This window comes from Cyprinodon variegatus, unplaced genomic scaffold, assembly GCF_000732505.1.
Source record: "Cyprinodon variegatus isolate N-32 unplaced genomic scaffold, C_variegatus-1.0 Scaffold190, whole genome shotgun sequence".
NCBI lineage: Eukaryota > Metazoa > Chordata > Actinopteri > Cyprinodontiformes > Cyprinodontidae > Cyprinodon > Cyprinodon variegatus.
The window spans coordinates 31736-49435 of record NW_015150643.1 but is presented as its reverse complement, the minus strand read 5'-3'; the positions used below and the strand labels follow the sequence as shown (position 1 = coordinate 49435).

Sequence of the window (17700 nt, the reverse complement as noted above, 5' to 3'; positions counted from 1 at the left end):
ACTCAAATTAAGGATAAATACACTTAATTTAGGAAATTTTTCCTCATTTCTAGATGCTTTTTCCAGTGTAAAAATAAAGATCAGGTAAAAATAGAGCAGCACTGTGAGAAAAATGCTTGAACAACAACATGGTGTCTTTATTTTTTTTTCTAGAATAAGAGCCCCAGAGCAAACAGGAGACACAGAGCCGATCCTGTCACCATGTCTGCCCAAGGGATGGGAGGATTAGAGCAAAAGTTGCAAACAGTCTTTTGATGAGTGCTGAAAATATACAATGAATTAAGTCTGAGATAACCTCATAATTATCAGGTCTTAATGCAAAAGCAAGCTTTGGAACATGTGTAAAGGGAACACAAAAACTTTTTTTATTCTAGTTTAAGCATTATTTCAGATGTTATTATCACTGATTTATTAGTGACAAAGATAAATGGATTTAAATATCTTAAAACCTCTAAAGGTTGAGTTATGGTGGCGCTATGGGAAGCCACTCAGGTTTCCAGGCTGCGTGTGAATCTGAGCTGTAGGAGTTTATACTTAATAATACTGATGCGGGTATTCTGTGAAAACTCAGGGTGAAGGACACTTCCGTAATTCTAGGAAGGTAAAAAATGCTTCACATGCAACATAAATGGCTGTGAGACTTACATAAAGGATTATTTCTTATCAACTTAATTGTATTTTTTGGTGGGTTTTAGACTCATGAGACTAAAACAAACCACATTTCAACCTGTTTGAACATTAAACTTAACCTAAATTGAATTCTAATGAATTTGTTAAATCTTACTTTTTAACTCACATTTATGTTTCTCTTAACTTTTTTTTATTTTTTTTATTGTATTTTTTTAAAAATTGCTGCTCTCTTCTTCTCTTTCTGTTTGCATTTGTTTGAGTAACAACTGTTTGAGTAAGATTTAGACATCTGTGAATTCAAATCACAGATGGAAAGTAACACATTTACAAGAATGGCTAAAAAATGTACAAATGTTTAATGAACTGAGCATGAATTTGTTATTTTTACCCGTAAATTGGTGATTCCTTTTGGTCAGTTTGTGAATTTAACTTGCACTGTTGCAAAGTTGTAACTTTTTAACTTATTCATAATTACTTATTTTCTCACAGATGAATAAATGATGTCACAAGCATCAACGAGTTGACAAAAAGGAATCTAAAACAACCTATTTTAGTTACATTAATGACTTCCATTTACAAATTCAGACATCTTGCAAACTTTTTTTGTGTATTGACACTTATCTTATATTAAAGTCAGAATTCTGACTTTTTCTCATATTAAGCTGAAATAATATTTAAAAATCTTTTAACTTTTTAACATTTTTTCAGTGTCCCTAATCCTCTTCCGTACAGATGAGTGCGTTATGACGCACATTCAGACGCAGAAAGGCAGGCTGAGACACCCTCCTCCCTCCCTCCCCTCCCTCAGGGTGAGGAGAGCCTCCTCCCACATAGGCACCAGCTGAAGCCTCCTCCTTTCTGTCAGAGAGAAACAATCTGCTGAGCTCAGACAGGCTGGGACAGCTCAGGATCCTCAGCACAGCCTGCCAACCCCACTCTTTAACACCAGGCAGCAAAATGTAGCAGAAATCATCTTAAACATTTCAACCCAGGCGCATGAAGGTGCCTCAAGACCAGATACATTTAATAGAAATATTATCAGCTTAATTTTTTTGGGAGAAAAAAAGCAGGTTTCAACGGATTTAAAGATTGCTGCTGAGATGGAGATCTGCAGTTTTTAAACTGAGCAGAAGACATGGGAAAATGGGAGCTGACCATGGTGAGTTTGGCATCAAACGTCACATTTAGCAGCTGTCAGAGATGATATATTTCACTAAATGTTTATGTTAACTCAGCAAAAATGTCCTTTAATTAACTATAAGGCTGGTTGGTTTTATTTGGTATTCTATTTCATTATTTATTATCCATTTTATTATCAAATAGAATAAAATAGGATGAAATGTATAAATGTATCCAGGATCTATAGGTTATTAAAATAGTAAATTGTGTAGAGTCCCTTTAGAAGTAGGAAGGAGGGGTGTGTGATGACAGTCAATAGGGGCCAGTTTTGACATGAGGAATATGGGTCACCACCCTGGGTGAAAACTTGTTGAGGGTTGAATTTTTTTTCTTCTTCAATCCTTTATTCTATTTATTCTTATTTCTAAGTTAAATCTAATCTTTTCTTATTCTTACAAAAACAGTATTTAAAGCGATATAAGAGAAAAAACTGATCGCTGTTCTGTAACATTTAGTCTTTAAAATCCTTTTCTAAACATCAAGCATGAAATTTGATCCTGCAAAATCTAAATTAAAACTTGAGATTAATTAGTTTAAAATCATGCTATTGATGAATTTAAACAAATACATTTAAGTTTGAATTTAAACTTTAAATTTGAAGAGTATGAGTGAAAAAGTGGGATTATTCTTGATAAACTGATATAGAAATATGGGACCAGTTTGTTTTAAAACTCGAGGCCTCTTGCACGCCCTCTGCTGGAAACGCTAAGAAGTGGCTCAGTTAGCCTATGCTTTGGGGTTAACGTGTCTAATCTTGTATCCTGCAAAGATGATGATTTGGTAGAAAAAAAAGAGGGCATCTCTTAATTGCATAAATCAGCAAAGTGTTTCTATGCTGCAATCTTCTAAGGAAGATGAAGGGAGAAAGTTGCAAACTCATACGCCGAAAACTCATTGACTCTTAGATTTACCGTAGATATTATGTTATTTATGCCACCAACAAAGGCTGGATTTAAAGGATAAACTTCTTTGCATTTATCTCTGAATGTGTTTTTTTTATTATTTATCTGCATCTTCAAACCTGAGTTTTTTCCTGAGTCATACGTCCTTAACTCTGCACATATTCCAGATTCTTTGAAAGACACCAATGGTTCCTCTGTGCCACCTGTCTGCAGATCCTGTAGTTTAACCTGTTTCTGTTAAGATTCAAACTATTTGATGCTATCGCTAAACTAGCTAAAATTGGCCAGAGAAACTCGCAGCCTTGAGTTTTATAGCTTTTACTTTCACTTTGCTCATATATAATCACGATAAAGCCCATTAAAACATGTCAGACATATGGTTCTGACTCCCAACCCGCATGATCCAACATCTTCCCTTCAATTCTAGGAAAAATATTCAGCTTATGTCAGATTTGTCCACCTAAATTAAGTTAATTATAGTTTAACTGAACATTTCATAAAACAAACTAACACGCTTGATTTAAAAACTACACAAACTAAAATAGGAAACATATTTATTGTGCAGGAATCAGGTCTCAGCTCTGTTACACTGGTAGCCAAGCAATCGACATTTCGTTGTCAAGATTCACCTTGTGTTTTTTTGTGCAATGACAATAAAGGAAGTTTAAGTCTAAGTCTAATATAATAGGTCAGATTTAAGAATGTAATTAAGATTTATTTGAGCAGGTAATGACAAGTTGCCATTGGAATTAGATGATTTAGGAAAATAAGAAAAACAACAACGTTATCTTATTTCAAGTGTAATCATCTCATTCTATTAGCATGTCACCTTATTTACCTGCTCAAATTAAAGGCAAATAAGTCTAAATTACCTTTTATTTAAATCATTTTTTGCAGTAAATGTAAATAACGTAAATGGCAGGAATTTCCTTCCCTCAGAAATCTGTTTTTTTTAAGTGTAAAGAAAATAAACTTAGTCAATGATCGGCCTTGTGCAACAGTTTTCGTGTTAAAGTCTGACTAACTGAAAGTCTGAATCAGGCGCTTGGCTTTTTTCTATCTGATAAAACCAGTTCTTCAGTGTAGCTCTGAGTTTTTCAAATCTCTGCTGGGGCTTTGGTTGTAAAAAGGATCTGGAAGCTCTCAGAGAAAGCAAACAAAGCCTAACCTCCTATTTGATTATATGAAAAGAGGATTTTCACTCTAAGGAAAACAAAAGCTCTCCTGCTGTTCTACGAACACCTGCAGTCCTCAGATGTGCTTTTTCTTCTCAGTAATACGTCACAGGAGGATTGAATAACTTTTTTTCCCCTCGATGTGCCCACTTTTAGATTTTCCTTTATTTATCCTTAAACACTAATGTGTAGCAGTAGGATTCTTGGAAAGATCAGGGCTGCTAGGAAACCACAAAAAGAAATGGAGGGGGAAAAAACCCAGCACCATTATATTTTCCTTTTGGAAGTCCAGATTCATATCGTTTCTAACTGTTTGCATCAGCAGGAATAGAGATAATTACAGTCGCCACACACTAACCTGTTTGTCCGGTGGATATAGATGAAGTTAGGAGACGTAAATATTACAGAGTTGCTGCAGGTTTAAGGGATCAGCGTTAAGTCTCTGTGGGCTGCTGTGTCACTTGTTTGTGTGGCCATGATTGCTATTTCTGTTTGTTGGGCTCATCCTCTGACCCTTTTGTTGTAACTGCAAGCATAACTTCTATTTTTGTTGCTGTGACACCTTTAGGAGGCGGACAGTCACTCTATGTTAAACCCAAGGATTATTTTATTTTGGATATAATGTTTTTTGTTTTGTTCTTCCCAGAATCCAGTGCAGGAGTGGGGTGAGGAGAAGGAGGATGGCGCCGTGTACGGGGTCACGCTGCGGCGGGAACCCGTACCCTCCTCGCCCAGCTCTAACGACAGGACCCCCTGCTCTGGTTTCGTCCAGTACCGCACCTGTAAGGTGCGTCGTCTAAAGGCCGCCACGCTGGACAACCTCATACGACACCTCCTGGACGGCAGCAACCAGGAGCCCGACTACAGCAGGATCTTCCTGTCCACGTACAGGACCTACACCAGCACCACAACGCTGATAGAGCTGCTCTTCCAGAGGTACAGCTGGTCACCTCTTTGATATTCACATGAAAATACAAATACAATTCACTGTTTGCTGGAAGCATTGGAAAATATCTATCTACAGTTTCCTCATAAGAGTAAAATGCAAATCCTAGTTGGACTTTCTGGAAAGTGTGGCCTACATTTGTATTTGGTCTCCCTTAATATCACATCACTAATAATGAGGATATATTTGCAGCTCAAATGGGAGAGTTTAAGAAGAACCCTATTACTCCACATAGCTAGCTTTTGAAAACTAAAGCTGGCAAAAAGTCTTGTTTGCAGGTTATCAGGTGGTATTTAAGGGGAAAAGGTGGAACGTGTTAAATTAGTTGAATGAACTTGCATAAAAAATGCAATATTTTGCAAAAAATTTGCACTGAATTTTGGGGTTGGCAAAAAAATTGGGTTTGCAATACAATCGTAAATCGACAAAATGCAATCTTTAAATCCCAGAGGATATCTACATTTAACAAAATAAGACAATATGGAGTCAATTTAGGTCCATTATTTTTGCAAGCAAAGAACACATTTTGCAAATGAAAAAAATAAAATTATAAATTAAAATGTGAAAATCTTGAAATTTTAAAGTTTTATTTTTTTTATTCTTTTAGTTCTTTTTTTTTCAGGTTGACCTTATGAAATTGCATCCTTTCCACACTGTGTTGTGCAGATCACATTCCAATAAAAACGTTGCTAACGTTCATGGGAACCAATGGAAATGTGTCTTTATTCCTCACTCCAAAGTAAAGTCCGCCCACAGAAGTAGAAATAATATATGAAAAATTCAATATATAAACAAGGAGATTTATAAAACTCAATCTGAAAAGGAGGAATAAAAAAATATAAAACCCCATAAAATTTGAAAAATATGAGGAAATAAAATATATATACTTGTGGAAAAGTTTGAAAAAGTTAAATATGGGAAGACAGCAAATATAATTGAAACATTTTTCATTAAAATGTGTTTGTTACTTTAATTTTTTAGGTTTAGGTTCCAACAGCAATGAAAACAAAATAATACATTTTTTGAAAATATGTTTAAATCAAAGTTCAGGCCTGGATACAGGACTTGGAGCCGCTCTTCATCCAGGCTCACAAAAAAGCCAAAAAATTTGTCTCCCAATGTGTGAGGCTGCTAGAGACGAACAAACAAAGAAGAAACATTAAAAGGGTCTGAATCCTCCCATATCCAACATTTCTGGTTATTTTCCAAGACCAAGGAAGCATAAATAAATCATGATCCGACCTAATCTTTAAAAACATGTTTTGTTTTTTCATGCATTTCACCATGTTTTGATGGGAGTCTCACATTTGAGGTTCCCACCGATAAAGGGAGCTTTCTCTCCTGACTTTGATGGAATGAGAACCAATAGGTGCTCATTAGCTGGAAGCTCCAACAACAGTGATTATCCACGCCAGATTTTAGCCTTTGGTTGGTTGGATTTAATGTCAGGGAGGAGCTCTGTACAAATAATAATTATAAGATCGGGCATGTGAAAAGGCAAGGCTGACTTTTGATTTTTAATTTGTTTACAGAGAGAGCGCCTTTTCAGGTTTGGACAACAGTGATTACTGCAAGAGGTACGTGGAAAAGTCCTGAGTCTGCCATTACAGGATCCCTCTCTGAGTGGAGATATTTCCTGCTATTTAATGCTCCCCCCTGCTCTCTCCTCAGCAATCTGTTGACCTTTATCCAGACATGGTTGGATGAGTACAACGAGGACTTCAGGGACCCTCCGCTGCACCCGGCTCTCCGCCTGCTGCTCGACCACCTGAGGATTAGCTCCGCCGTGCATGACGGCATGCGCAGCCAGCCCAACTTCTGCTCACTGGCCGGGCAGGCGGAGGAGCTGCTCCAAAAGTTCCAGAAAGAAGAAGGTGACCATTAACATCTCAATAACATTGAATTATAGCAGGAAACCTTTAGAAATCCCATTAATACCTGTTTTTAATTTCAGGTTTGTCATCAAATATCTGTTCTGTTGCTGCTGGTCTAGAGCACGGTGAGGATGATTCTGCTAGAGAGGATTCAGGATGTGAAAGCCCTCTGGACCACGGCTGCATCATGGATTTCTCTCCCACAGCCATCGCTGAACAGCTCACTCTAATGGACTCGGTGTGTCTCCGGATCTTATCTTGCTTTATTTTTTTATTTACTGGCCATCTGATCCTTAATAACAGCCTGTGGGCCGTCCTTCACATTTTCAGGCCCTGTTTGTCAAAGTGGTGCCCTACCAGTGCCTGGGCTGCGTTTGGTCCCAGAGAGACAAGAAGGAGAACATGTCTCCCACCATCCGAGCCACCATCACGCAGTTCAACGCCGTGACCAACAAGGTTATGATGTCGCTGCTCTCCCAGCCTGCAGAACCTGCCAACAGCTCCTCCTGGCTGCCTCCTACAACTCCAACCCTGAGGGCCCGCATCATTGAGAGGTGGATCAAAGTGGCACAGGTGAGTTTTAAATCATTATTTATACATCTGATGTTCTGGTCTCCACATTTACCAGGCAGCTCTTCTAAAACTGATATAATGTTAATATAATCTTATTCTTCCTGGAGGTTAAAGCAGGGTATCTTAAAGGTATAGTGGAGGATTTTTCTTTTTCTGGGTGGATCATCTAAATAAGTGGTCATCCTAATTGTCAATCATTCTGGTGATATGTTTACATGCTTGCTAGTTTTGCACCAATACCGATACCAGAATCGGTCGGGGCCCCAATCCAGCACTAAAATGGTGGTATTGGTATCGGCGAGTACCAACAAATAGGGCACCGATACCATGATGGCAATTATTTACATCCAAGTAGTATGCAGTTCTTCATATATACACAAACATCAATTTCAAACAGATGGTACCGGTATCGGCAAATACTACACATCCAGGTATCGGTATCGGGGCCAAAATGGCATCGGTGCAACACTAGTGCTCGCCCCAATTTTTAATTACCGGTGAGTCTGACATAGTGGAAATATTGCATATCTTCTTTTGGAAATGGTGCGTGGATGAGGAGAAATGGGCTCCTGCATGCTCTCTAATGCATTTAATAGGCATCACCTGACGGGAGCGGGTACAGGGTCATGCATGTGCATTTTTTTAAAGGGGAGAGGGCGGGTCTTTTAAAAAATTTGCAAAGATCCTCCACTATACCTTTAAACCTGATCCTCATGGCGGGTGTCTGTCCTTCATGTTTCAGATGTGTCTCAACTCAAGCACAACCTGTTTGAAATGATTGCATTACCTCTGCAGCCATCAAACGCTGCAGCAGCCTGTTGATCACCTGCTCAGTCAGGTCAGGTGTGTGGAGGCAGGGAAACACCTCAAACATGAAGGGCAGAGGCCCCCAGGACCAGGGTTAAACCAGAAACCCTGGTTTAAACTACTTTTAGAGAGCTTTGTGCAACAGAGTGTAGCACAGCACCGCCCCACCCCTCCCCAGCCTGTTGCTGTGCACTGCCATTCAGCTTGTTAATGAGGGCGATGTTGCCCAAAAGTCCAATTTGACATATTTGAAATATGTTAGGATTCAGAAAAAAGAAAAGCTGTGGTGTTTTACTGGAACATGCAGCTCATCTGATAAGCAGAATAATTGGGTTTTACTTGTGTTACTCAAGAAAAACCAGAAATACTAAAAAGGTGAATATTTTAGACAAAAACCTGCTGAAAGGTCAGGATCCTGGAGAGGAGAATGAGTAAAGGATACATTTTTTGTAGTAGTTGGTCCAGATTTTAGCCCCATTTGAATGAATGAAAAATGTCTGTTTTGCAGGAATGTCGCCGCTTGAAGAATTTCTCCTCCCTGAAGGCGATCCTTTCTGCTTTGCACTCGAATGCCATTTACAGGCTGAGGAAGACCTGGGCAGCCGTTAGCAGGTGGGGGTCAAATCTTCCCTTTTTTCTTTTAAAGCCACATTCTTGGTCCATCCCTGCGGCCTTACATGTTCTTTCTTTACATAATAATCATATAATGAGGACATCGCCCTACCTACCAGGGCAGTTTTATAAAATGTGTCAGTAAAAGGTTTTATTTGGTTGTTGACCCATATTTTAGTTCAGGTCAGAAGCTGAGTTCAAAGTGCAGGACTAGCTGATCCCAAACTTAACCTAAACTGCTTACCATGCAGGGATTCAGAAATAAGTGAACTTTTAAAAATGCTTCCTGTTGATGATGTTAAACTTTGTCCTAAACATGTTGTCTTTGTCCCTGTTTGCAGAGACAGCATGGCCGCCTTCGATAACCTCTGGGAGACATTCCCTGATGAGAAATGTGTTCTAACTGTCAAAGAGCTCCTAGGAGAGGTGAGAAACACACCAGCCCTAAAGTAGGAAATTATTCCCAGTTTTTAACAAAAACATTAAGAAAAACAACATATTAAATGAGTGTGAAATTGAGCAATTCTCAAAATACAAAATTTTTATACTGTTTAACGGGACAGGAAATGCAAGCTTGTTATCCTTGACAGGGAAAATTAAGGCTTGTTTCAATATTGATTTAAGAAGTGATTTAAGATGACAGGTTTTTCTTCACTTATCTTGTACTGGTAAAAAAAACAAAAAAAACAGCCTTAACCCTGTAATGCCAAATGTATCATATTTGATACATACGGTTTCTGAAATGTTTTGCGTCTGACACCTTTTGCATAATTTAATGGTAAAAACTTTGCTCAAAATCCTATTGTACACAATCAGATATACCTGATAACAGAGGGCAGAAGACTACACAAACAATTATCTTGACTTATCGCATAGTAATAAAATATTAATATCAAAAATTTATTTCTGTTTTTTCTTTTTACATATTTTGTTAATAGGGCAAATAAGGACTTCAAACCAAAAAAAAAGTAATTTTCTGTTTGTTTTATTCTTGGATCGGGCTTTAAAGGGTTAAATTATTTACATCATTCATTCTGTAGGTGTTATAATAATCCATGATATCAGACAATGGTAGAGTTTGCAAAATGTTAAGTGTCGTACTAATGCCAGAAAGTCTGCAAGCTTAGATGCTGTAAAATAAGTTTTTAAAAATCTATTTTTTCTAGTAAAATTTACTAGAAAATATATCGATTTTATATCGATGATGTCATCATTACCAAAAGTTAATATTTATATAGTTTGGAACCATTAAAATTAATTACTAAATTATTTCTATTATTTTTTTGGTAAAATTACGGCTTTTATTTTGAACCAGTCTAAAACTTCTTTGTAATAATTTTAACAAAAAAAAAAAAAAGTTATTATGATGGAAAAGTTGTAGATATGACATTTAGGGTCTGTTCTTTATTTAAGTTGGAAAAAAAACATGACATTTTTCCCCTTTGATATTCGAATTCTACATTAAAGCCAGAATAACTCTGGGCGGCACATATGATCAAAAACATAAAAAAAAAACAATTTGCACTATATTAGATTTTCACTCAAGTTTCAGTAAAGGCAAAGCAAAGATTACAGAGTTGGATGAGACGGTCCTGTAACTTCAGCTTGTGGATTAACAATAATTAGTCAATTATCCACATAGATTTTAGCCTCCATTACTCTGATAACACTGAATGCAATGATAGTTAAGCATGTTGCAGAACTCAGAGTGTCAGGAAAGGTGATATAATTAAATAAATAGATCTTAATAAAATATTTTATCCATTCTGAAAAGTATTTAAAAAAGAATAGAACCCTGAGCTGCATATTTGAGTCTATAACAGGCAAACAAAAGCACAAAGAAATAAGAATATCTGCATAAGAACCTGATGCAGAGTCTCCTTGAAAACTTTCCATCTTGAGTTAATGTTTGCAGAAATGTTTGGCTGCTTATTAATAGCAAACAAGGGGCCCAGAGCACATTATGTTCCCTTCTTATTCTCTTTCTCCGTAGCTTTCTTTAGGGAACTGCGTCACAGGGGTCTATTGTCCAACTCTAATAAAGAGCCCTAAAGTCATCAGCTCCGTTGCACTTTCTGTACCCGACAGTGAAGCAGCTAGTGTTTGTTGCCCCACAATAACATCCCTTGATCGGGGATATGAGCATGTTTGCTTTAATCAGGCACACTCATCAATCTAAGCATGTCACTAATACCAAACCTAAGCTTTTCTGCTTATGGTTAAGAATGCACAAGACGATTGGAGGTGGAATAAAGATGGATATATGAGCTAATTTGTAATGAAATCTCTTCCTTTTGCAATGCTCTAACTTTAAACTGAACACAGCTTTGATTGTCATCAACAGGATGGGAGCCAAGCTAACGGGGATAATGTTTCTCCGAAGTTAAACAAGAAGTGTCAACTCCGCCGCCAGATGGTAAGCTATATCTCAACATCATCAAAGAGAAAAGCGTGATCAGGCGGGATTTTCATATCGCTTTTATCTCAGAGTCATTTTCATATGAAGCAGAAGACTCATGCAAATCCCTCTCCTATTATACGCCTCCCAAAGTCACAGTATGGTTGGTTTCCCTCTCCGGTCGGAGCTGGAAGCCAAACATATTTTTAGCTCAGTTTGCAGGTTTCAAATGGCGTCAGGTCAGTAGGATTATAGGTCAGTAATAATAAACCAGACTGGGGGGCTTTTTAATAGCTCCATGCACATTCTTCTTGGCTGTAACATGATTCTGTAGATCCGCTGACTGCCTGAACATTGTCCTGCTAAGATGTATAAAAAAGGAACAGTTTTGAATTTTGATAACTGAACTGTATTTTTAATGAATGTCTGCATATGTTTTGTTGGCAGAGTCTCTCCAGCGGAGTCGTCCCGTACCTGGGGACCTATCTGACCGTCCTCACCATGTTTGACACGGCTCTACCGGACACCACAGAGGTGAATGTTTTAACATTTCTGCACGAGTATTTAAATATTTCACTATACAAAACATAGATTGTTAAGTAGGAGTTTAGTCGCTAATTTTCAATCACTTTTTTTTTGTCAGTTATGGCAAATTTTAAATTTACATTTGGAGCAGAAACTATTTGTATTAAGGGCAAAGTGATAAAGGAGTTTAAGTTTCTTTTTTATCAGGTTAACATTTCAACAAACTTAACTGGTCAGAGATGCACTGATTAGAAAATATGGGCCGATATTCCAAAAAAAAAAAAAAAAAAAAGAATCACAGTACTGATATTTGCTTTCTGCTTCAGTTAAACATCGTCATCTGCATCACTATCACTGCATATAACACATGGCCATCCCAGCCCTCTGTCCCTCCCATAAAAACATACAGAAACAGCAATAATATTGAAATAAATCATTAAATACTGTTGGTCCATTTTAACTTATGAGAACGATACCAATATATTAAAAAAATGACTAATATGAGCTGATTAACAATGTTAATACAGAATTGTGATGCAATCAGCCTTCCTATTTCCTAAAGTGTTGCGGCTAAAGGAGTCGATAGCAATGCAACGTTTGCTCATTAGGACAAAGATTTCTGATGATTGGTGTTTTTTTCCTGATTAAAAAGTGATACAATAATGCTTTTTTCATATTACTAGAAATGTTTAGTTTTAAAATTGCATTAAATTTGATTTAAAGGCATGCTTATACCTTGTTAATTAAAGATTTTGGTCATAAAATAAAGAACTAAAGATCAACTCTTCCAACAGGGCGGACTTATAAACTTTGAGAAGAGGAGGAGGGTAAGTAGTTCCTCTTACATAATAAAGATTTTATAGATTGTTCTTTATTTATGCTTTTTCAATCTGTAGGTGTTATATATTCATCTGCTTTACATGTTGGATGAGCCTATAGAGTAGATATATGTAGTCAGAGTAAACAAAAAGTTAAACATAAACCTAAGTTTGTATTTCCAAGCCAGAGTTCTCATGTGACTTTCTTAAACTCAAGAGTGGTGCAACTACCACCATGTTGCTGCAGGAGGATTATGCAACCTTAAAGTCATGGCTGCCAGCGGTGCGTTTCACCCTAGTTTCACTGTTTATCCGTCAACATTTCTCTTTTTTTCCCACGCAGGAGTTTGACGTCCTGTCACAGATCCGTTTGCTGCAGGCGTCGTGTTCCCAGTACAACCTCCCCACCCATCCCAAAATATCTGCTTGGTTGCACCGACACAAAATGCTCACGGATCAGGAGAGGTGAGCAGAACCCCCCTCCCCCATCATGTGATTAAGATCACATGCATCACTGTTTGATTACAGTAAAGCTTTAGTTTGTCCTCTAATACAGAAAACACTGAAAAAAATAACTGCCTCAAAAAGAATAATGGAAAGCCGGATGCTTGATTCAATGTTTCGGATAAAGTAAAAAAATGTTTTTAAAGGAAACAAAACATGGCCTCAAGACAAATTAAAAGCTAAAGTTGCAGTTTTCCTTTATTTGTTGGTATTTCTTTATATTGAAGTCATTTTGTTCTTCTTTCTAACAGCTATGAATTGTCAAAACAACTTGAACCTCCGGTGGACAATTGTTCACCGACCTCCTGGAACAACCGCTCTCTGTCAAAGAAACTCCAACTGTGAGTAAAGCACTAGCATCCTAAAAGTATTCACACCCTTTGACCTTTTTTTTTTTTATTTTCTCCCTTTATGACCAAAAATATAAATGTATTTTAAGCACTAGATAAATCTGAAGCTGGATTAAAAGTGTTTGACTATTAAAGTTCTTAATATCCTCCTAATCCTTTTATTGAAATGGTTCTTTCTAGTTTTGGCTGTAGCTCCAGCTGTATGTTCAGACTTGTTGTCCTGCTGAAAGGCGAACCTCCGCCCTAATCCTGAGTCTGTTGAAGCCTGTATCAGGCTCTGTATCATCCTCTGTTGTTTGTCATCCATTTTTCACAATAACATTTACTTTCTTGTCCCCGCACCATGACACCGCCCCCACCGTGTTTCACTGTGGAGATACCGCGTTTAGGGGGGATTTGCAGGATTACATGTGTGCCAGAAATAATCCAGAAGGTTTAAATAGGACTTATTTAAGCTCCATTTTTCTGTAAACTCAGATTTAAGCTCTTCTTATTTTCTCCTGCTTCATTTTTGCTCTACTTTTTCTTGCGTTACCACCTAAAATCTACCACAGAAAAAATACATTGAAGTTTATGGTCACATTTAACCAGTTTAAGAGATGGGAGTAGTTACAGTATGCAATGTAGCTTTAGTTTTGCATATTCAAACCTGCGGTACACACACACACGCTTTACTGCATAACACCAAAGTCACAGCTGAAGATGAAGATAAAACATTGATTTAAAGTCCTGAATAATTTTGTATAAATGTATGTTTTTCTTGTTAGATTTGTTTGTACAGTTATTAATAAAGTTTTAATCCTCCAGTTTCCGGTCAGTGAGCGATAACTCTAAGAAGCTCCCACCTGACCAGATCAGCCTCTCATCTTCTGGATCCAGTGGATCTGAGATGGAAGATCTGTCGTCCCCGAACTCGACCTGTTCCATCAGACTGCAGGTAATCAGCTCCGTCTCCGTTCTACAATGAAACGCCATTGTACAAAGAATTTGAAGCAGCCTCAATTACCCATAACTGTTTTAATTGATATGTTTTTTATGTACCTGTCATTTAATTTAATGTATCTCTGTTTAATGTGTAAGTTTGGTGCCTCTTGGCCATGACTCCCTTGAAAAGGAGGTTTTTTAATCTCAATGGGATTTCTTCCTGGTTAAATAAATTATCTCTGATCTCTCTCCATCCTTTTGTCACTCGTGCTAACAGTGACTGTCTTTGTTGAAACGTTTGTCATTCTTCAACAAAATGCTCTCTGTGCTCAAACTAACATTCAGCTGTTCTATTCAAACAAAAAACATGCATTTTTAATTAGAGAATATTTTTTTAGTTTGAGAGCTGGCATAAGACTGTTCTAATTTTAAGCAGAGTACAGGAGAGTTAAATAATCTAGATATACAAACACTTTCCCTTCACTGCCTATATATATTAATCTCCATGCCTCTCCTCTGTAGTCCTTTCATAGCTCCTACAACAACGTATCCGAGGCCTTCTCCTCCTCCTCCTCCTCGCCCTGCCCCTCGGCGACTTCCTCTTCAGCGTCTCCTTCTCCATCGGGTTCCTCGTCCGACCTCGGCTCTACAGATTTAACTACTGCCGCCACCCCCCAGCCCAACCCTCACCTGTCCTCGCATCACAAACGCTCCATCTCCATGACGTGCCTGCCCATGTATAACCGCCAGGGGTCCGACTCCTGCATCATCAGGGTCAGTGTGGACCTGGGCCACAACAACGGCAACATGTACAAAAGCATCCTGGTGAGTTGTGTTGTGAAAAAAAAATTCTGGTGTGTGCTGAGAAATATTGACTTTGTTAAAAAAAGGAATCAACCAGAGAGGAAACTAAATTAAATTTCATCAAAGCTTCATTAATCCACCTTTTAAAAGGAGAAATATCTTTTTGCTTTATGTTTGGATTTACGGGGATGTGGATAACAGCTGAGGAGATGTTGCTGCAAAATTATATGCTAAACTTTCATTAGCAACATCTGTTAGCGATAAAGCTTGTTTAGCGTTACGTCATGAATATGGATCCTTATGTCCAAAAGGGCATAAACATTTCTAACTCCAGCATGTTCACTAATAGAGGTTTAAAAGGATGAAATTGATCCCTTTGCTAGACACCACTGAGCCTTCCTGTTATCTGTGCAAAGTCTTGCTCTTTTTCAACCTAGGTTTTTAATTTCTTTTCTAATCAACTGCACGTGTCACAGTATTTGGCATACATTTTTACATTTATAAACCTACTTTTGTGCCTTAACCCGTCTGTTTGCTGCCCTCTTTAGGAGTAAACTTTTAAGAGACTGATGTTGGCAGTTTTTTTTTCTTCAGCGTTTTATTTTCATTACACCGTCACAAGTACAGAGCAATGAAATAAACTCTCTGCATTTAACCCATCCCCTTGGTGAGCAGTGCGCACCACTGGTTAAAGGTCTTTGCTCAGGGAACCAGAGTGGGGGCTCAAACTAAGAACCTCGCGATGGACCACGGGATTCCAAGCGCAATGCCGTAACGCCGCCATTCCCCAAAGCAGGCATTAGCGTAAAGGGTCCTAAATAAACATCAATATGGATCTCTGGATTCATGCATTGCCATAGATAGTGAGTTTAGATGCATAATGTTAGAGTTAGAGTGAGTTTAGATGCATAATGTAGTTTAAACACTTTACTCTGATCTACATCTAAATGCTAAAACACTGAGAAACTGTCCCCAGAGGATCAAACTGTTGCCGCTCAGGGCCGCTGGTCCTATTTTACTCTGTCAGTAGATGGTGGTGCGAAAATCCTCACCTCATCAAAAGTCACGAAACAATCATCACTGGGATCTTCGTCCATGTTTGCATCTATATCAAACCAACTACCAATCACAACCGCCATGCCCAACCCGGTCAGCCTGGGATCGCTTTAGAAAGATGGATTTAAAAGAATACAATACTGGCTCTGAAACCGTTTGATTTTTCTCTTTCCTGAACCTCTTACTTATACAAATAAATGTAATCGAGGGAGTTAAGGTAACACAACCTGTTCGCTTCCTGAACACAGCGTACACAGATCAGTTTTTTTAGTGTGTCAACGGTTGGTGCTGATCAAACAGGAAACTCCAGTCACTGCTTTCTCCAATTATTAGCCGTTAATTTGCCAGTGGTTAGATTTCTCATTAGAAATAAGAAGAACCCCCCCCAATAAACTACAGTTCTTTGTGAAAGGTAGAAATTAACATTCACCTTAAAATAGAGATGCACCGATCCATATTTTTCACTACTGATCCGGTTCCAATACTGATACTAATAATCTGGATATCTGCAGATCCTGATAGTTTTCTAATACTATATGAAAGGACAGATTCGATGTTAAAAATGTATATGCTCATGTAAGCATTTAAATTGATGGTATTAATTAAAACAAACACAGCTTCAATTTATCATAGCATAAACTACATAGATCTGCCAATATGGATCGGGCCGATTTTTTTTTTTTTAAACATTTTTTTTTAAAATATTTATTATAAGGAACGATAACAATAACCTCTGCTCTAAAACATCCAGAATGTTCTGCTTTACTCTCACCCGCACAGTATAAGGATTGTGTCGATTCTGGGGCCTCATTTAAATCTAGAACGCTGTTTTCCTTATATTCCTTTTATCTATTTTAAAATGCTAAAGATTGTCCTGTTTCATTTTGGAAAAAAAAGTGATTTAATCATTATCCGTTTTGCTTCTTATTTAACTCCTGAGCTACAGCTTTACTATCATTCTGGAAAATGTAGAAATGTTTTACCAGACTGGTTTTCCAAAGCTCAATCAGTAAAAGAAAAACAGTTCACATGTTTACTCATCCTAACAAAAACACCGGAACAGAAGGCAGTTGGAGACGATTATTCTTCAACCCAGAAGGCATAAATCTATCATTCAAAGCAAAAAAACAGAAAGCTGTGGGACTGGAATGACTGCAGCGGCCTGTCACCAGTACTGTGACATGTTTAAACCTGCCATGACTGAACAGAATGTTGCAACGGATATTTTACTGTAAACCAATTTCCCGGTGTGACGGAGGCGTGTTTATCTCTTTGTGTCCCACAGCTGACCAGCCAGGATAAGACTGCTCAGGTGATTCAGAGGGCTTTGGAGAAGCATCACCTGGAGCACATGAACCTGCAGGACTTCACCCTGTCACAGATCATCACGCAGCAGAAAGGTCAGAACAGACCCAGTGGATCAGTGTTGAACCTCTCAGGGAAACATTCTTCAACCATAACCCCCCCTCTACTGTGCTGTCTGTCCTCAGAGCTACTCATACCAGACAAAGCCAACGTCTTCTACGCCATGTCCTCAACAGCTAACTTTGACTTCGTCCTGCGCAATCACAGCAAACGGCAGAAGAAACCTCTGAGACCGACCGCCAGTCTGGGTCGGTTCAC

General features: G+C 38.1%; 1 protein-coding gene across 1 annotated transcript in view; it reads left to right on the top strand.

Moving 5' to 3' along the window:
- The first annotated feature begins 1502 nt into the window (after positions 1-1502).
- LOC107087658 (ral guanine nucleotide dissociation stimulator-like 1) overlaps positions 1503-17700 on the top strand; it is a 20152-nt gene continuing 3954 nt past the window's right edge. Inside the window, exons 1-17 of the mRNA XM_015379347.1 lie at positions 1503-1789; positions 4533-4822; positions 6365-6409; positions 6504-6706; positions 6787-6944; positions 7037-7279; positions 8595-8698; positions 9040-9124; positions 11043-11114; positions 11544-11630; positions 12416-12448; positions 12783-12904; positions 13195-13284; positions 14101-14230; positions 14740-15042; positions 17363-17477; positions 17568-17694. Coding sequence (XP_015234833.1) covers positions 1766-1789; positions 4533-4822; positions 6365-6409; positions 6504-6706; positions 6787-6944; positions 7037-7279; positions 8595-8698; positions 9040-9124; positions 11043-11114; positions 11544-11630; positions 12416-12448; positions 12783-12904; positions 13195-13284; positions 14101-14230; positions 14740-15042; positions 17363-17477; positions 17568-17694 — 2231 coding nt within the window. The 5' untranslated portion in view covers positions 1503-1765. The remainder of the gene's footprint in view (positions 1790-4532; positions 4823-6364; positions 6410-6503; positions 6707-6786; positions 6945-7036; positions 7280-8594; positions 8699-9039; positions 9125-11042; positions 11115-11543; positions 11631-12415; positions 12449-12782; positions 12905-13194; positions 13285-14100; positions 14231-14739; positions 15043-17362; positions 17478-17567; positions 17695-17700) is intronic.